We start from the raw sequence: 19,902 nt of genomic DNA on the forward strand, positions 1-19,902 counted from the left end.
TTTATTTACACTAAATACAATAGATTTACTTAAATCCGTCTAGGCGCTAGGCCCCAACCTACCGCCCGACTAGCACTTAGCGTCTTTTAGAAGCTTGAATTGAACTAAAAATGTCTTCATAATTCACCCAATCAGACCAAAATTTTCAATAGATTAAGGGATAAAATAGAACTTACAAGAACAATACTTGGCTACTCAAAGATGAGTAGGAACACCTACTTAAGATTTATCAAAATTGTTCGTTGTCAATTTATAAAAGTTCGTGTTTATAATCAAAACTGTTCATATTATAAATCACTCTATAAAGATCGCCTCTGCAAAAAATCAATTAAAACTAAGGTCGTTTAGTCATCAAACTGTTTAAAAACAAATGAACGGTATTGGTAAAAGCATTACGAACCATCTATGTAGCTTTAATTTATATTTTGCAGAGATGATCTTTATAGTATGATTCATAATATGAGCGATTATGATCATAAGCACAAAGTTTCGTGATTAAAACACTAAGAGTTTTGAGTAAGAGTTTCTACTTATCTTTGATAACCAAGTATTGTTCGATAAAATATCCTTTTAGTAAGCTTTGGGTAATAAGAAAGACGTAAATGAGTAGATGTTGGTTTGGTGCTATATAGCATCCTGATGAATAAAATGGGGTCTATCCTTCCACATATGCAAGTTCATGTTTGTAATCTATATAAACGGGCAGTCGTCTCTTAGTACTTTCAAACTATATTAGGGATTTTTTTTGTTCAAATATATTTTTCAACGTACCGAATAGATAAGCTCATCCTATAAAAAGTAGTCGTCTTGTCGATTCTTATGTTGGGAAAAAGATCCTCTCCATATCTCTCCCTTCAAAGCTCAAGGATCAAGTAATTTAGGCTTTTGAAATTTAATCCAACGGTTAAAAACAGAAAAGTTAGTAAAAACTTTTAAAAGCTATAATAATTTTTAGCCGTTAAATCAAATTTTAAAGATCCGGATCACTTGATCCTTGGGCTTTAGAGGGAGATATTCGATCTTGCCCTCTCTGTAAACAAACAACACTTGGCCCTATCATATTTTCTCCATTTACCTAAACTGATTAATTGCAAACTTTTGGAGAATCTGTTTAAGTAATTAATTAGCCATTAATACCAAAACGGCTAAATGACAACCTCTTGTGGTGGTCCTACTCGAATTAGCCAGGATTTTAGCCTAAGGCCATCTCCAACCGATGGAGGATCAGAGTGCTCCATTTAGCCCTATAGCCCTCCAAGAAATTAATAATCTAATGAATCATGTCAAGCCATATTTCTTACCATTTCCAACCAAGGGGGCCAAACATAGCCCTATGATAAAAAAACCATCTCCAACCGAGGGGGCTAAAGGGCTATAGGTCAAACATAATTTATTATTTTAATTGAATTAATATGGTTACTTAAATTAAACTACCTCAATCATTTTTTGAGGTGTAATCTCAATAATTTTTCGAATAGGATTTCGAGTGACACGTGTCGCTAAAGTGAGTAACTCTCCAGATTTCTTGTCAATATGTATTATGAATAATTTTTTGGATTGGATTTCGAGTGCCACTTGTCGATATGTGAGTAACTCTCCAGATTTCTTGTCGATATGTAATCTCAATAATTTTTCGAATAGGATTTGATTGTCGTGTGTCAATATGTGAGTAACTCTCTAGATTTCTTGTCGATATGTAATTTCAATAATTTTTTGGATAAGTTTTCGAGTGTCACGTATCGAGATATAATTGTTTGTGAGAATTTCAGATAGGATTTTTATCTGGGTGGCACTTCTTATCTTCAACTTCCAATAACCATAAATAGGGTGGATATTGGGCTATAGTTCACACACCTTCATCTTTGCCCTCTCCAATATCTCTTTCAATTCAAGTTTGCAATGAATTCCAACTTTGGATCCTCTTCACATTCCAACTGGGAGTCCTCATCCAATTTTGAATTGGAAGATAAATGAGCGCAGATGAGACAAGAAGATAAGGAGTCTGATGAAGAAGATGAAGTATGGCGAAACACAACATATATGGCAGCAATGGCTGGGGTCATGGCATGTGAGTCAACTGAAGTACAACCTCAATAGGGTGGATCTTTTGCTGGTTGCTCTTACAAACCACGAAATAGAGAGATGACGCATGAGACTCTGATGAACAACTACTTCAACCCTAATTCGCTGTACACTGAAGAGGATTTCAGACGTCGCTTCCGAATAAGGCATCATGTCTTCGAGCATTTACTTCATGATATCTAACATGTCAATCCATACTTTCGACAGAAACTGGACAAAGCAGGCCACCCTGGTTTCTCACCTCATCAAAAGGTTACTATTGCACTCCAAATGTTGGCCTATGCCTCCCTAGCTAATGCGATGAATGATACATATGGTATGTTTGAGTCTACATGCCTTGATAATCTTGCTAAATTATGTCACATTGTTGTTCAGATTTACAAAAACGAGTACATCCGTGAACCAAATCAAGTAGATCTAGATCGGCTCCTTCACAAAGTTGAAGACCGTAACTTTCTGAGCATGATAAGGTCATTAGATTGCATGCATTGGCAGTGGAAGAATTGTCCCACCGGATGGCAAGAATGCTTTAGTGAAAGATCAAGAAAGCCAACGATTGTGTTAGAGGCAGTTGTCTCGTTTGACACATGGATATGGCATGCTTTCTTTGGAGTCCTAGGATCCCAAAATGACATTACAGTACTTAGGCGTTCACCCCTCTTTAATAACCTAAGGGAGGGTAAATCACCTCAACTTGACTACTACATCAAGGAGCATCAGTACAATATGGGGTATTACTTGGCAGAGCTTTCAATATTCTACAAGTATGGTGTAAGATCATTAAGGAACCGGCAAGAAGGTGGAGTCAAGAAAAATTGAACTCCATCATGATGTCGTGCATCATATTACACAACATGATTGTGGAGAATGAGCGAGATGGCTATATTGATGAAGAGTTTGATGACAACCAAGATGATCCAAATAGGTCAAGGAAGGCTAGTGCAAAAATATATAATAGGCCTAATTTGCCTTTGGATCCAATAACTGGTAATATCTCTTTAAATGAGTACATGAGGCGTCATAGAATGATACGTTTGCATGCCACAAACACGTACCTACAACAGGATCTTGTTCCACATCTTTGGGCCAAAAGAAGCATGGAGTGGGCGTTTAAGTTTTATATTGTTAAATGCTTTTCTTTTTAATGTTGTTTAAGTTTGAATAACTTGCCCAAGTAGTACTAGGGTGGAGATTGTGCTCTTTAATGTTGTTTAAGTTTAATGTTATTTAATGTTGTTTAATATTGTTTAATGTTGTTTAAGTTTAATGTTATTTAATGTTGTTTAATGGCTTAGGTAGTTATAAGAAAGAAAAAAATAGAATTTTTTTTTATTTTTTAAATTTTGTCCCAAAAAATAAATAAATAAATTCAAACGAACAGCTACCTGGCTTCAACATGACGTCAGCTAGCTGTTGCTAGTTGGCGTCAAGCTGACACCAGGTAGCCATTGCAATTCAAACTTTGGGTCAGCCCATGGCTGGTTGGCTCATTTGGGCCAACCAGTTGGCTTGATTTGGTATTTTTGGTCTGGTGGGGTCCACGAGTCCTTTGGCCTAGCCCTTGGTTTGAGATGGTTTTCGTGTCATTTCGGGCTATTTTTAGCCCTATGACCCTCTGGCTGGATTGGTTGGAGATGGCCTAAGGGGCTCCAAAGTCTCAATCTGAAAAGCTCTCTTAATCTAACATAACATACTTTGTTGTGTGATGAGGAATTGACTATTATCATTTGAGTCTACTATGGTGTTGTCCTCATCATTATCATTATTAAACTTAAACCCCATGTCTTTCTAACTGTCTTCCTCTCTTCTTCCTCCTCAAAGCTCACAAGCAACGGATTGCTTGAACTTTACAGGAGCCACGAATCTCAAATCAAACCCAAAGAAGAAATTAAACTACAAAACCTTTAAAAACATAAGCATAATACTAAACTTTTATGCGTTAAAAAAAATGTTAAGATGGACCTGGAACCGTTGTGGTCCCTTCATTGCTCCGCCGATGACAACTTGTATTGTCCAATGAAATCCTACTGGGAACCGATGTTAAGAAGCCCACCAGGAAGTGGAGATGTGCATGCATGCAAAAATACAAGCTATGTTTACTAAAACCTATACTACGTACTTTTATCTCATCTCAAGATTCTCAACCTTCAGAACTCAATCATTAATTATATTCCTCATCAGGAAGTGACTTGATTAGAAACCATTTTCCAGAAATGGCAGAATCTCCAACAATGTTACATTTTGTGATTGTACTCAGCTTTATATTCCTTCAATGAATCATATATATAAAGCAAGGACTCACGACAGGACGAGTATACGACCTCATGCACCCGATGAGAAATGCCAGCTAAACAAAGATCACCTTGGGACTCAGTTTGTCAGAAGCAGAAATTCCCCCACCCTCACCCTCCTTCCACTACCCTATATAAACCTCCTATCTCCTCCTCTTACAGGCTCACTCTTGCATTGCAGATTTAAACCCATCTTTCTAGAAACATAACCACAATCATGAGTTGCTTGCAGTCTTGGCCTGAGCCTATCGTGAGAGTTCAGTCCTTAGCAGAAAGCGGCATAACCGCAATCCCCGAACTCTACATACAGCCACCTTCCAAACGACCATCACCGCCAAACACCAACGACCACCGCGATGCTGACGTCAACATCCCGGTCATTGACCTTCAGGACCTTTTGAGCGACAAGCGGAGCCTCAGCGAGTCGACAATGCGTGCGATCTCGAGCGCCTGCAGGGAGTGGGTTTTTTTTTCAGGTGGTGAACTACGGGGTGAGCCGCGAGCTGATGAAGCGGGCAAGGGACACATGGCGCGAGTTCTTCGGGCAGCCGCTGGATGTGAAGCAGGAGTACTCCAACAAGCCGAATACGTGCGAAGGGCACGGAAGTCGGCTGGGAGTTGAGAAGGGGGCTATTCTGGATTGGAGTGATTATTACTTTCTTCATTACATGCCTCCCCAGCTCAGAAACCACAAGAAGTGGCCTGCTCTCCCATCTTCATGCAAGTATTTTTCACTTTTCATTTTTCTGGTATGAATTTATTATCAACGTTGAAAACGTGCTTTTATGACTTTTCCCTTGTGTATATAATGATATTACTAATGCCAAAATATATAGAATTCGTCTGTTCTAGGTGGCTTTTTAGAAATGTAAATTTTGTTATCAGTTTATTATGAAAGGAACATTGTATACGTTTATTTTGTTAGAGCGTTTTTTTTCGGATGTATAGTATCATTGGTCATGACGACTTATTATTTATCTCGTTATTAAGCCCATTTGAATTACTAGGAAACACTATTGCATGTCATAAGTCAAAGTACTAATTTTTCAATGTCATGTTTGTAGGATATTGATTGAAGAATACAGTGAAGCAACAATTAAACTATGTGGGGTTCTGATGAGGGTGTTTTCTCTAAACCTTGGCCTTGGGGAAGACCAACTTCTCAATGCTTTCGGAGGAGAAGAGAACATTGGGGCATGTTTACGGGTCAGTTTCTATCCAAAATGCCCTCAGCCAGACCTAACCATTGGTCTCTCAGAACACTCTGACCCAGGTGGCCTGACGCTTCTCTTACCCGATGAAAATGTGGCCGAACTTCAAGTTCGTAAGGGTGAAAATTGGGTGACTGTGACGCCTGTTACTACTGCCTTCATCATGAACGTCGGAGATCAAACTCAGGTGTTGAGCAATGCAATTTACATAAGTGTAGAGCATAGAGTGATTGTGAATTCAGTTAAAGACAGAGTTTCATTGGCCTTGTTTTACAACCCAAAGAGTGATTTGATTTTTAACCCGTCAAAGCTCTTGTCACAAATGATCGACCTGCCCTTTACTCGCCTATGACATTTGATGAGTATCGGCTTTACATTAGGACGAAGGGGCCTAATGGAAAGGCACAAATTGAATCTTTAAAATCATATGAATAGTATTAGTCTCCATGCCTTTGAATATTATATATGGTCGTGTTGTTGCACTAGAATAATCTTGTAATTTTTATTTATGCTGGTAAATCAATTTACTGGGTTATTTATGAATACCTGTTTAGACCAGTTTAATTTGATATTACCATAATATAAGGGCAATATTGGTAGTGATGACAATAGTGTAAGTGAAATTAAACTAAATTGTTCTTAACGAGTACCCACTAACAATGACTTACTCTGGCATGAATCTAGCACAAATCCGATCTGGTTAAAAATCGGCGCGGCAACAGCCTAGCTCACCACTAAATATCCAAGCAAATATGCACAATTGCTACTCCGGCATGGATTCTACCATATACTAGTTTGACGATGACAACCAAAAGCTTCTCCAATGAAAGAACAAATTGATTAAAATCGTGCATGATGTGGAAATATCCCATTGCAATCACTGTAAGGTACAAATCTGCCTACGCAAATCACCCTTAATCTTCAATATACCTAAGTTAAGCGTACGTCCTCTCTTTGCCGACTCAAACTGATCACGAGTCTGGAGACTTCGTAATTCGCATAGTGGTCCAATTCTTTTGATAAAATCTCGAAGACTTGGTTTTGTTAAAAAGAAAAAGAAAAAGAAAATGAGGACCAGAAATAAGCATAAGTTTCATGGTGTTTGAACTCAGTCAATGAAGATGTCTGCATGCCTTTGGTGCCAAGACTTGGTTGTCATGTTTTAGTTCCAAACAAAAGAGTACAATACCATATGTATCACGTAGTAGTGTAAGTTTATCCCAAATATTTATACACGTATTTGGCGATAGAGAAAGTGCTGCCAAGATCTTATTAGGAAGGTTTTTTTAGCCAAAATGGTCTCTGAGATTTGCATAACACATCACATTGGTCCCTAAGATTGTCCACCATCCATCATTTTGATCCTTCCATTAAAAACTCTGTTAAGTGTCCTAGAGCTCTTAGCCGGAAGTTTGGGTAATTTTCAAAGCTTCATAACTCAATCGTTTCTTAACCAAATTCGACCCATAATATATCAAAATGAAGATAGGAAAGTGTAGAATAAGATTATACCTATTTGGAAGCCCAATGGTTGTCAGCGATGGACGGAAAATAGCCTCCAAGTTGACTAGTCCGAGGGAAAACTGGAAAACTCGCCGGAAACTGGGTAAACTTTAAACATTCATAACTTCTTCAATACTCAACGAAATCAAGTGATTCAAAAACGAAAATCATACTTATCAATAAGAAGAAGATAATGGTACCTTCTTTGATGGCTAACTCGCCGTTTTTTAGCCGAAAAATGGCTCGAAAGTAGCTAACTCGAGACCAAGATCGCCATTTTCGTGCCGTTTTCTGGCCAAACCACGGCTATTTAGCGTTGAAAAAGGTACCATTCTCTTCTTCTTATTGATAAGTATGATTTTCGTTTTTGAATCACTTGATTTCGTTGAGGAAGAAGTTATGAATGTTTAAAGTTTACCCAGTTTCCGGCGAGTTTTCCAGTTTTCCCTCGGACTAGTCAACTTGGAGGCTATTTTCCGGCCATCGCTGACAACCATTGGGCTTCCAAATAGGTATAATCTTATTCTACACTTTCCTATCTTCATTTTAATATATTATGGGTCGAATTTGGTTTAGAAACGATTGAGTTACGAAGCTTTGAAAATTGCTCAAACTTCCGGTCAAGAGCTCCGGGACACTTAATGAAATTTTTAATAGAAGGACCAAAATGATGGATGGTGGACAATCTCAGAAACCACTTCTATTCATTTGAAATCTCAGAGACCAAAGTGATGTGTTATGCAAATCTCAGTGACCATTTTGTCTAAAAAGCCTATTAAGAAATATCTTCAACTACTAATCTCTATGTATATACTATGATGGATATTTTGATTGCTTCCACAAACTTCCAAGCAAAGCAAATGGAAGCATCAAAATCAAAATATCCCATTTCTTATACAAATACACACACACACACATATATATATGGCACTCATCAAATTTTAATTTACAGAAAGCAGCTGGGCACTACTAAAGGTAAAGGAGATGAGCAGGCTGCAAAGTTCCAAGGAAAGCTGATATGGTCGTCCTCATGAGGGATATAGCAGAACTCTGAGTTAAGTGCAAGCTGGACATTATGGTCATTTTGGTGATGGTGAAGCCTGAGCTTCTTCTTCAGAGCTTGGAATTGTTCTGCAGATAGACTGTGTTTCACTTCTGCCAGGCTCCGAGTCGGATGCAAAGTCCTTTGCATTTGATTCTGAGTCGTCACAGAGAGAAGGCAGCGACGTCTGCGACAAGGGAGCTTTTTTAGGTTTTGTGATCAGGATCGGCCGGTTCTTGTTTGTGTTATGGCGTTCTGCTGAATATCTTTCAAGAAACCTTCCTTGGGCTTCAAATTTCTGTTTCAGGCTCTTTTGCACCTTAAAAATAAACCCACAAAAATAATCTTATTAGTAATTTTTGGTGACCGTGACTGTGTTTTTCGGTACTCATATGACAGAAACCTCTTTGACATAACATGTCAGTAAGTTTTGTTTGTGACAAGAATATGGACACACATAACGTATATTCTTTGTTAAAACGGACATCCGTTACATATATAGCCTGTCAATTTATATGGAGGTAGAAATTTTGCAGATTGTGATTTGGATAAATAATTTATTTATATACCTCATGTTGATCACTGAGTCTCCTGTTTACTTGTATCTGCATAATTTTGAAGGCTTCATTGAGCTAAACAGCACAAGAAATTGTTCAAAACACACAGTAGGTTCAAAATTTTATTAGTGAAGCTAATTCAACAGTTAACTGATACAACATGGTTGTTATTTTTTTTAACTTAAACGAGGGAGAGGGAACATGATTACTCACGATGTTGGGCCGAAATTAGGCAGCATTTCTGAAATGTTTTTCTTCTGAAGCTTGCCTTCTGTGGAAAATGAAACAATAGTACCACAAGATAAGTAAGCAGTAGGTAATTAGATGCCATCAGATGTGCCAAAATTTATAAAGGAAATAAATAGAAGATTAAAATTGAACTTACTACTAGTCGACTCTGGAATGAACTTCGAGATTCTGTACTTCTGAAAATCATAAAAAGAAAAAAAAAACAATCAGATACTTTTTCCTGGAAAATTATCGAAAATCAGATACAATATGCAGTGCAGTCCAAAGTTTTACTTTTTCTCGTTGTTTCCCTTGTTCTTAACTGATCATATCTCAAAACCGGGGCGTGACAAAGGGAAAGAGAACGAACCTGCAAATGGCTTTTGTTGTGGTAGACGGTCAGTCCAGAGACGCCCATGGCCTTCAAGATACCCTTTGGTGTTGCCCATATAAAACCAATGCGATTATAAACCTAAATAAATACACACCGGCTATATAGAACAAGCCATGCACACCATATTAATAACTGAGGGATTAGAGCGTATCACCGAGAATTCATCCCCTCTCTCTATCTCTCGCGTTACATAACCACTCTCGAATCACATGATACAGAGAGATCAGAGGAGTTAAATCCTCAATTACTCGAAGTATTTCTCAAGTAACTGGGACAATATTCATGTCACATTAAGTTAATAAACTGCATGAACTAAACCTAGATTAATTAGACTTACGATCAGGGCCACCAAGCTTAGTAACTGCCTCCACAAACCTATCATGCAGCTCTTGCGTCCATCGCAGGCGTTCCTTATTCGCCGCAGAGCTCGCTGATCGGCTTGAACCCATCTCAAATTCGTCAAAGATCAGAAGCTGCTCCCGAGCTTTGCGGAGAGGAGGAACACGATTACAACAAAAAGAATAACATGTACAAGAAGCACCAACGGTTGTAGACAAAACCAAACGACGATGTGAACTAGTGGAGAGTGCTGCGTTTGGATACATACCTTAAGCTGCCTCTAACGGTCGGATGAAACTACGAAAACGCAGCAGAGTCCACAACGTTTGAAACTTTAATGTTTTTTGTCTTAAAACTTTCTAAATCAAATGTTTCGACTTAAATTCTTTGTTTGCAGTGTTATGTACGAAGTGAAATTTATCTTGGTCAAAGTTCAAACCTTATTCACTAGGAAAATGCAGACTGCTAGAAATTGTATATGCCCAGCTGTTATATTTGTAATTTTCTTTAATATATGTTTTAAATAAAAATTAATATAGCGTAGATTGGAGTCACTAATGAAAAATAAGCATGTTCATTAACACTAAAATAATAATCTAATTATCAACAACTACGTCATATAATTTATAAAATTTGATCTAAATAGTTGATCTCAGTAGAATTAACCAAAAATAAAATTGTGTCACGATGAATAAAAGTAAAATTGTGAACAAACATGTAGACATCTGAGTAAGTCAACCCCAACTAATTAATCAAATCAAGAGGGCAAGGGGATGAGGAGAAACTCTATACTAATTAAAAATGCTATGGGGACGCCACTTAGTATTACAGTCTAATAGTATTCCTTTTCATTTGTTAGGAAGAGATTTATGTTCGATTCTTGCCAAAGACAAATTTGAACCACATTATTACTAGCCCATTGTAAAGCTAAACCCCTCCCTCCCTCAGTGCACTTTACACGTGATAAATATTTAGTACACATAAAATACCTCCAAGATTATATCTAACTCCTAGCTTTCTCGATTGATGACTTTCTCTTATTCCAACTTTCAATATAAACTTACACCCTGCACCAAGAATGCCACATGTACATTAAAAATGAGTCATTTCAGATTTGCCAAACCTGGTTTATACTCATCTTAATTTCATAAGGTTGAAAGATTCAAATATAATTCATACAATTTGTCATGATTAATAACTGCAAGATAAATAATATAAAAGCCGAAGCAAACGTTTGGTGGGGAATAAGAAAGGCTCCAAACCCTTTGAACAGAGCATCTATTATGAACAAGCATCACAACAACAAATGCAGTACATTAAGTAGTGACATTTCCTATACTACTTTGTCAGCCACTGAGACGACGCTATCTGCCTTGTTCTCGTCCGATGGTTTGGGTTGAGTGTCCACTACTGCCTGCCCCTTTTCAAGCTGCAAGACGGGCATTTGTATTGCTTGATGTTCTCGGCCTTAGCAGGTGTTATCTTAACACATTTTCCGTGGAACCATTTCTCACAGATGTCACAGCCGATCCAAAATTCATCTGCATTGTAATTTCCGCCACAGCTCCCGCAGAGAGTTTCGCTATGTTCATCATCATCCTCCTCGAAGCTCTCATCAGGTGGTAGCTTAGGAGTGCTTTTCACTAGTCCATCACCGGATCTCTATAGAGAAGACGAATGAGTTAATGGCTACTATATAACAAACACATATTCCAAATTCCTACATTAGCGGTACTGAAAAGCTAGCAATTATAAGACATGACATCTTTGAGTACATCGACATCCGTGGTTTATCTGTTTTTGTTCTTTTCTTTTCTTGAGATGGAAAAAGAAATTTACTGTACATCAAAGCAAAAGATTCTCAACAACAAGAAGTAATATAAGGATCTGTTTGGTACTCTCCTTAAATCTAACTAAAACAATTTTCAAGTTTTAGACCTTAAAAACTTGTTTGGTAGGATTATTTTCAAAAATTGAACTCAAGACTAACTAAAAAATATAGTTTATTCTCTAAAAACATAAAAAGTGAGTTTTTAAACTTAAACTCAATCATTTCTTTTCTCTCCCTCCTGCTCTCTCACTCCAAATCTCTCTCTCTTTTCTTCTTTTTCTCTCCTTTTTTTTTAATACCTTTTTTGTCTCTCCTCCAATCCACTCTCTTCATTCTCTCAGTTCTTTCTCTCACTCTTCTTCCTCTCTATATCATCCGATCCTCTCTTCTTTCTCTTTCCTTCAATCATCTCTTACTTTCTCCTCTCTCCTCTTTCTCCCTCTCCTGCGACCCCCTCTTTTTAGATATCTTTGTCTAGTTTAAGTCGTAGGATTTAAAAAATTTAAATAGCAAACCAATCAAGTTTTTGAGTCTTAAAGAAAATTCTTTTCAAAAAATGTTCTTAACAAACGTTTTGAGAAATGATTAAAAATTTCATATAAGATACCAAACAGGGCCTAAGATTCTAAGATGATGAAAAAAAAACAAGAAAAGATTCATCTGACCTTTGCGCTGCCTCGAGATTTGCTTCCACTATCCACGCTGGGCTTTTCTTTGACGGGCTTCCGTTCCGTCACAACTTCAAAGACAGTAGGAAGATCATTGATCAAGCTAAATAGGCGTTTCCTGTAAATATACAGAGCAAATCCTGATGAATAAAACCTATCGAGAACTCAAGCAAAGATGCATAAGAACTTGCTGCAATAAAGTTCCTCAATCCCAAACAATGACAGACATTTAAAAGCTGAAACATACAGTCATTTTATACTTGGAGCCTGGGTGCAAGTTGCAGAAAAAAGGGGTCAAGTGCTCAAAATTCTTCAACGGCCATAATGGACTTTTTTAGGTTCGTTTCAAGTTTGGTATATAGTCAAAGCAGGACACTGGAAAAGTGACTATTAAACTAAACTACAAAGGATTTCTGTCAGATAATATCTGATTTCAAAATTTAGTGGAGATAGCTAGCGCTTATACCAATTGCTCCACTCATGTAGCTATTCTGCATCAGGTATTATATGAAAAGAAATTTTAAATCAGGATCTAGACATCTTAAATCATGCATCGACAACATAAGACAACGAACACTAGCAGCTATTTATACCAACGTGCAGCAACACCAAAAAAAATATCTCATACCTCTCGCTGCGGTTAAGACGTGCTCCAAAATAGAACGCGACAGAGAGCAGCCAAGAATCACTGTGAACAGCAACCAGAGAGAGCCAGTCCTTGCGGTTCATGCCATCTCTTGCAAAGTTGATCCCAAGTGCTGGCTCAGGAAGCTCCGGTGGGACTTCTTCCGCCGGAAGTGTCACCTCCCAGGTTTCATTCGGGTGCCCATACAGACACAAATTCTCCTTCTCTAAACCAAACCGAAGATTCATAACCAAAGAAAACCATGAATTGGGTCAACAAAAAAATTAGAAATTGGTTTCAGCTTACCTAAAGTGAACTTAAATGAAGCTAAGGTCAGAAGGTTCCAGTTTTAACAATTAATCCAATTAATTAGCACACAATTACAATAAAAATTAAGATTTAGCAGAATAAAAAATAACAGACAAATGTATCCTTTTCCTAGCTTCTTCCAAATTCTCAGTCTCTAGGAAACATATACAAATTATTTTTACAAAATTCATTAAGCATTTAATTACAGAAATACATTCATATTTTCATACAAAATTACAAAAGCCAGAGACTTTAGGGTAAAATTACAATTAAAATTTCACAAAAGCAAGCAATTAGAAGTCTGATCTACAATTAGGCATTTACCTGGATCACAGAGTCCGTAAAATTCATCGACATCTGCGAGAAACCAAAACCACCGAAAAGGTCAGAGATTTCCAAAACCCGAAAGAAAATTAAGAGAGAGAAACAGAGAAGAGAGAGAGAGAGAGAGAGAGATTGGAGTACTGTCAGTTAAAGCGCGGACAACGGCGTTTCTCCGTGCACTGTAATCCTTGAAGATCTCCTCCACCGTTCGCGGACTCGAGGCCATCTCCATGGGATCTAAAAGGGAACGTTTTGGGGAAGAAATTGGGAATCTAGCGTTAGGGTTTCAGTGCAGGGAAAGAGTTCGAATTAGAGAGAGGGAAGGGGAAAAGCATGAAGACAGATCGGAGGAGGAGAGAGATGCATGTAAACGTGCGAGGGGAGAGAGAGAGACAGAGAGAGTAGGGTGTGTTTAGGTCGCGGATACTTGATAATTCCACTCCCCCTTCGACTTCTATGGAGAATCTAAAATACTATGAAATTGTAATTTAGCAAGGACATATATTGTATCAATTTCACATAGATGCCTCTATACTAGTTCTAATTTGCAATTTGGCCCCAATTTTCTTGGGATTTTTTTTGTATGGGTGAGTAGGTGGAGTTGTCAACCGGTTTGGTTCGGTTTAGACCTCAAATTAGTTAGTACAAACAAGCTAAACCAATTTGGTAGTGACCGATTTGGTCGGTTATGTTCCTTTATAGTCACATGTATCAAAAGGGACTTTATTAGGAAAAATAAACAAGGATAATGCTTGTGTTTTTTTATGGAAAATTTATTTGTTCCTTACTTACAATTAACGAAATTTTACCGTCTGAATATCATAATCGATACTATTTATTCGCTTTATCACCATCTGAATATCATCATCTAAAGATCATATTTGGACAAAATTATTCAATTTCAAGATCGTTTAGTCATCCATACGTGTTAAACTAATCAAGGTTTTTTGTGATCCGTCCATATGTTTTATGAATATGAATGGATATCAACATTTACATTTTGCACCGTTGACTGCCGATATCAGAAATACTCCTTTAACGATTAGGTGTGAGGGGGTCTTCCAGCAATGGAAGGGGGAACTTGGCATCTCCAAAATGTGCATCAACAAGATGCACAGCAGGGAAATTCCTTTGCATTTCAGATTCTTCGACGTTCTCTGCAAGAAACTCTCCATTCTTTTCGCATGTCCGTAGACAAGGATATGAGGAACCTTCTCATAGAAATGTTAAGACAGTTTCACATGCAGGAGATGGAAATGTCGAACGTGATGAGTGCAATGCTGGAGAACCAAGCTGAGAGTTGATGAACAAGTTAGGTCTAACCAGAAAGAAAACCGCCAGGGCAGCAGCTCCAGCAATTGGTTTGAGCTCCGGTTAAGACTGTCATTGTCACTTTTGACTAGGTTTTTTGTTGATTTGGGATATGTACATTGTTTCAGTGTCATAATTTTCTCTCCATCCGTGCGCGTTTGTTTTCTAGGTAGAAGAGGAAATTGCATCAATTGCATCTGCATCGTGTTTCGGCGTTGGTTCAACTGCATCTATTTCTCGTTCAATCACACAAGGTTTCATCCGAAAATACTTAGATTGATGAAGAAATTAGACACACTGAAAACATACATACATGAAAGGACTTTTTGCAATTGCTGATAGAGCAGCAATCTACTTGTTACACAAGCAAACACACCAGACACCTACGTAGAACATCTAGGAAAGCTTACACTACTTAGAACGATAATACGAACTGCTACGAGTCAACAACCGGCGTTTACAAAGATGCCAGCAACATTATGAGGCTTTTCTCTCATACCGTCGAGGTTTCTCAAAAAAAAATAATAAAATAAAAATAAAAGGCAACATTCTGATGCCGGTTTTCTGCTCCGGGGTGAGCTTGGGGAACTTGACGCTAAACTTAACAATCAAGTTCCCCTTCTTGGATTGTTCCTTGTGGATAGGCATCCCTTCCCCTATAACCACTTCTTCATGGGTCTGGCTGATAATGGAACCAATGGAGACGCTCAATTTTCTCCCGTCCAGGGCTGTCAGCTGCGCGGTGTGACCCGTCAGAGTCTCCGCTAGAGAGATCTTCTGAGTGACAATCAGATCGTCCCCGTCCCTCTTGTAAACACCGTGAGGCTTCTCATCGACGATGAAGACAGTGTCTGCTGGTATCACACCTCGCCGTGTGTCGTGCCCTTTCTCTGGGAAAGTGATTTTCGTGCCCTTTTTCCACCCTGGCTTGATCTCAATTGTTAGAACTTCCTCCGCTGTGATTTTTCTTCTGCACCAAAAAAGTACTTCCCAGAGCACAAAATTAAACAAAAAATATACATTCATGAAAAAAGGAAGAAGGGACTTACCCACTAGCACCAAGAACATCCCTATAAATCTTCAGCTTCTTGGTGGCGCCCTTATACAGTTCCTCCAAAGTACAAGGCAATGATGTCCTCTCAATCGCCGCGGCTTTCCTCGGCCCATTTCCAGGTCCTGAGTCCGTGCATTCAAACCACTGGAATCCATTTTCCCCTATCGTCCCTCCGACTAAAAACGTCGAGAATATCACTTCCGGATTCACGGACTCCATAACCTGAGACGTAAGCCGGGCCATGCCGGTCTACGCCGCCAACAAATAAGTGTAATCTAGAATATCGCTTACTAGGAAAAAGAAAACTGAAATCCGAATGATCACATACCTCGTAGGCATCGTTGATTAGATTGAGCTTGGCCTCGACCGCTTTCCTCACGTCTCTGGAGTTTCGTTGAACTTGAAGAAGCTTGTAGTAATCGACGGACATTGCTCTCTCTCTCTCTCTCAGTTTTCTCTCTGGTCAATCAAAACCGTTGGATTTTCTGTTGGTCTAAACTCTCTGCGCTGTGACTAAATCTTCAAGTGCGACCATATGTATATGGCGAGCTCAATTATTGATCAGACGAAAGAAAACAGAGCAGGGTCACAGTGGTGGATGGAATATGCAAAAGCAGAGGGGCAAAAGGGTATTTTCGCAAGCCTTCCGAGGCAAGGTACCAGTACAGTGGCTTGAGCTACTGTAGCAGAAGACTGGTTGAGCAGCTGCTTTTCACGAAAAGTTGAGGGCTTTTGCTTTTGCTTTTGCTCATGAACTCTTCGTTGAGGGGTTTCGGAGCACATGAAAACAACTTCCTCGAGGGTTCACTTTTTTTTTTTTTGGATAAGAGAGGAAAAGTAATTTAGACCTTATTTGGTATTCTATTTGAGTTAAAAGTTTTTAACTTAAAAACGGTTTCTCAATTTATAATTCAAAAATTTGTTTGGTAAACCTGTTTTGCAAAACTTGAACTCAAAAACTAACCTAAAATCTGAGAACAACAAAAGTTTGTTTTACAATTTTTTTTTTTTTCTTCTTCGTGACATTTGCAAGACCTTGGCATCGAGGCCAGCGACACCAAACACCAAACATCAACTGAGAGTAACTGACGGTGATGAGAGATATGTTTCCGACGATTGAGAGATGTTCTGGTGACCGTGACATGGATCTTTCGGGTGACTGAGATATTTTCTTCCCACCATCCCCTCACTCTAATCACCCGCAAGCCCCAACCTCACCTCTCCGCCATTACCAAAGCTTTACTTCAAACTCAATTTGCTCAATTTCAATGGCAACATTTGAAATTAGCAACCCACCACCATATATGTGAACAAAACCCATCTGAAGACAACATGACTTCTTAGTATGAAGTGTGAAATTGAGATTTCCAAATCAAATCGTCAAGATATTGGGTCTTGGTGAGTATTTTTTGGTTCGCTTCTCGGATCCCAACCCGACCTTAATATCCTCCCTCAGCCACTACCACCTAGTGGTTTTGTACAAACAAGTTTTTGGGTTATATAGCCTAAATCCTTGAAGATTTAAAATAGTTTCCAGGTTAGATATCAAACAAGTTTTTGGGTTGTAAAAAAAAATTTCTTGAGAGAAGTTCATCCAGATTGTTTTTAACAATTATAAATTTTTTTAAGTATGATACCAGTATTTTCAAAAAACAATTTGCCTTTTGCCTTTGGTGATATTGGATTATGACACAAAGTGTATTTTCATCGAAAATATTTAGATTGATGAAGGAATTAGACACACTGAAAACATACATACATGAAAGGATTTTTTTCCATTGCTGATAGAGTAGCAATCTCCTTGTTACACAAGCAAACGCAACAAACACCTACTTAGTACACCTAGGAAAGCTTACACTACTTAGAAAGATAATACGGACTGCTACGAGTTAACAACCGGCGTTTACAAAGATGTCAGCAACATTCTGATGCCGGTTTTCTGCTCCGGGGTGAGCTTGGGGAACTTGACGCTAAACTTGACAATCAAGTTCCCCTTCTTGGATTGTTCCTTCTGGATAGGCATCCCCTCCCCTCTAACCACTTCTTCATGGGTCTGGCTGATAATGGAATCAACATGAGACACTCAAATTTCTCCCGTCTAGGGCTGTCAGCTGCGCGGTGTGACCCGTCAGAGCCTCCGCGAGAGAGATCTTCTGAGTGACAATCAGATCGTCCCCGTCCCTCGTGTAAACACCGTGAGGCTTCTCATCGACGATGAAGACAATGTCTGCTGGTATCACACCTCGCCGTGTGTCGTGCCCTTTCTCTGGGAAAGTGATTTTTGTGCCCTTTTTCCACCCTGGCTTGATCTCGATTGTTAGAACTTCCTCCACTGTGCTTTTTCTTCTGCACCAAATAAAAAAAGAACATTTAAATGTACTTCAAAGTTCCTTTCTATTAGATCATGCAACCAAAACAAGTACTTCCCAGATCACAAAATTAAACAAAAAATATATATTCATGAAAAAAGGGAAGGAGGGACTTACCCACTAGCACCAAGAACATCCCTAGAAATCTTCAGCTTCTTGGTGGCGCCCTTATACAGTTCCTCTAAAGTACAAGGTAATGTCGTCTCAATCGCCGCGGCTTTCCTCGGCCCACTTCCAGGTCCTGAGTCCGTCCATGCAAACGACTGGAATCCATTTCCCCCTATCGTCCCTCCGCCGTAAAACGTCGAGAATATGTCTTCCGGTTTCACGGACTCCGTAACCCTAGACCTGCCGGTCCTGGCCCGAAAAACTGCGTGAATGGGTCAGGGCACCTGCCGTTCATGCCCCAGACCCGGGTGAATGAGAAGGCTGCGCTGCCCCTCTCCTCAAACCCTCCTCGCCCTGCTGATCGTACACCGCTCGCTTTCTGGGATCACTCAAAACCTGACCATTTACCCATAATTAACAACAAATTTCAATTTGCCAATTTTAGTTAGAATAAACTAAAATCGTAATTTGCAGCGGTTCCTGCCCATTCTGCATACTACAACTAAAGGCGCTTTTGATTCATGAAGAAAGCACCACTTCCAAGTGCTTGAAATGTTTTAACACGGGCTTTACTAAAATCACTTCTAATAAAAGCACTTACAAATAAAACTGTTTTCTACATAAATAGTTTCAAACAAGACCATCTTTACATGAGAAAGCATTTATGAACATAAGTGTTTTTATAAGAAACAGCATCAACAAAGACCATCTACACCGCCAACAAATTAGAATACTTTAGAATATCGCTTACTAGGAAAAAGAAATTTAAAATCCGAATGATCACATACCTCGTAGGCATCCTTGATTAGATTGAGCTTGGCCTCGGTAGCTTTCCTCAAGTCGTCGTCTTTGGCGTTTCGTTGAACCTGAAGAAGCTTGTAGTAATCGACGGACATTGCTCTCTCTCTCTCTCTCTCTCTCAGGTTTCTCTCTGCTCAATCAAAACCGTTGGATTTTCTGTTGATCTAAAGTCTCTGCGCTGTGACTAAAGCTTCAAGAGGTTTCATATTTATATAGTGAGCTCAATTATTGATCAGACGTAGGAAAACAGAGCAGTCACAGTGGCGGATGGAATTTGCAAAATCAGAGGGGCAAAAGGGTATTTTCGCAAGACTTCCGAGACAAGGTACCAGACCAACTTCCTCGAGGGTTCACTCTTTTTTTTTTTTTTTGATGAGAAAGGAAAAGTAATTTAGTATTTTGGAAAAACAATTTGCCTCTTTGCCTTTGCCTTTGCCTTTGCCTTTGCCTTTTGCCTTTGCCTTGGTGATATTGGATCGTGACAGAGAGTGCACAACAAAAGTGATTAGGATTGTGGGATAATTTGGGAATTTAGGCGAAATCTTCTATCGAAATTGCCCAATGAAATTTTTTTTGGTCATTATTCACAACATCCAGAGATTGGCTTGCAGATTTTTTCACCCAACATAGTCACGAATGAAGATAGAGAATTGTGTGGATAGAATAACGAAACGAACCAATTCATTTTTTTTATCAGAACGACTGAAAAAAGAAAGATAATGATGATCCATTTACACCAGGAGGTATCGTTGAAGAATAATGTCGGAGACAAGATGATGCATATCTTTATACCATATGTGTTGACTTTTGTGAGGCGCTCCTCTTTAAAGGCTCCTAGCGAGGCAAGAGCTTGGT

At 38.8% G+C, this 19,902-nt stretch overlaps 3 protein-coding genes and 2 pseudogenes across 4 annotated transcripts; 1 reads left to right on the forward strand and 4 right to left on the reverse strand.

Moving 5' to 3' along the window:
- Nucleotides 1–4,590: 4,590 nt before the first annotated feature.
- Nucleotides 4,591–6,019, forward strand: LOC103938062 (annotated as a pseudogene).
- Nucleotides 6,020–7,808: 1,789 nt separating this feature from the next.
- LOC125476973 lies at nucleotides 7,809–9,257 on the reverse strand (annotated as a pseudogene).
- Nucleotides 9,258–10,735: 1,478 nt separating this feature from the next.
- Nucleotides 10,736–13,774, reverse strand: LOC103938051 (PHD finger protein ALFIN-LIKE 1). The gene is made up of 5 exons (XM_009348050.3): nucleotides 13,546–13,774; nucleotides 13,405–13,437; nucleotides 12,775–12,997; nucleotides 12,144–12,264; nucleotides 10,736–11,309 (listed from the first exon to the last, which is right to left on the reverse strand). Exons 1-5 carry the CDS (start codon nucleotides 13,634–13,636, stop codon nucleotides 11,055–11,057), a joined length of 723 nt encoding a protein of 240 aa, XP_009346325.1. The 5' UTR covers nucleotides 13,637–13,774; the 3' UTR covers nucleotides 10,736–11,054.
- A 1,201-nt stretch (nucleotides 13,775–14,975) lies between these two features.
- LOC103938065 (dnaJ homolog subfamily B member 1-like) lies at nucleotides 14,976–16,290 on the reverse strand. 2 transcript variants are annotated; one of them, XM_048583604.1, is made up of 3 exons: nucleotides 16,098–16,290; nucleotides 15,765–15,991; nucleotides 14,976–15,685 (listed from the first exon to the last, which is right to left on the reverse strand). In XM_048583604.1, exons 1-3 carry the CDS (start codon nucleotides 16,197–16,199, stop codon nucleotides 15,193–15,195), a joined length of 822 nt encoding a protein of 273 aa, XP_048439561.1. In that variant the 5' UTR covers nucleotides 16,200–16,290; the 3' UTR covers nucleotides 14,976–15,192. The 2 variants fall into 2 exon arrangements, with proteins under 2 accessions (XP_048439561.1, XP_048439560.1); XM_048583603.1 differs by having other exon boundaries at nucleotides 15,765–16,018; nucleotides 16,098–16,289.
- Nucleotides 16,291–17,525: 1,235 nt separating this feature from the next.
- On the reverse strand, nucleotides 17,526–19,233 carry LOC103938058 (dnaJ homolog subfamily B member 1). The gene is given in 5 exon segments (XM_009348055.3): nucleotides 17,526–17,843; nucleotides 17,845–18,115; nucleotides 18,256–18,493; nucleotides 18,496–18,642; nucleotides 19,035–19,233. Coding segments are annotated over 4 exon segments (726 nt in total). The 5' UTR covers nucleotides 18,542–18,642; nucleotides 19,035–19,233; the 3' UTR covers nucleotides 17,526–17,672.
- Nucleotides 19,234–19,902: the final 669 nt, after the last annotated feature.

This window comes from the organism of the source record quoted next, unplaced genomic scaffold, assembly GCF_019419815.1.
Source record: "Pyrus x bretschneideri cultivar Hongxiangsu unplaced genomic scaffold, Pyrus_bretschneideri_v1 Contig2, whole genome shotgun sequence".
NCBI lineage: Eukaryota > Viridiplantae > Streptophyta > Magnoliopsida > Rosales > Rosaceae > Pyrus > Pyrus x bretschneideri.

Excerpts from the sequence above, each read along its gene's own strand:
- LOC103938051 (XM_009348050.3), bottom strand. The coding sequence starts at position 13,636 with ATGGAGATGGCCTCGAGTCCGCGAACGGTGGAGGAGATCTTCAAGGAT. Across the intron at positions 13,438-13,545 it reads TGTCCGCGCTTTAACTGACA|ATGTCGATGAATTTTACGGA; the intron begins GTACTCCAATCT and ends GGTTTCTCGCAG. Across the intron at positions 12,998-13,404 it reads TTACGGACTCTGTGATCCAG|AGAAGGAGAATTTGTGTCTG; the intron begins GTAAATGCCTAA and ends GGTTTGGTTTAG.
- LOC103938065 (XM_048583603.1), bottom strand. The coding sequence starts at position 16,199 with ATGTCCGTCGATTACTACAAGCTTCTTCAAGTTCAACGAAACTCCAGA. Across the intron at positions 16,019-16,097 it reads TAATCAACGATGCCTACGAG|ACCGGCATGGCCCGGCTTAC; the intron begins GTATGTGATCAT and ends TTGGCGGCGTAG. Across the intron at positions 15,686-15,764 it reads GATGTTCTTGGTGCTAGTGG|AAGAAAAATCACAGCGGAGG; the intron begins GTAAGTCCCTTC and ends TTTTTGGTGCAG.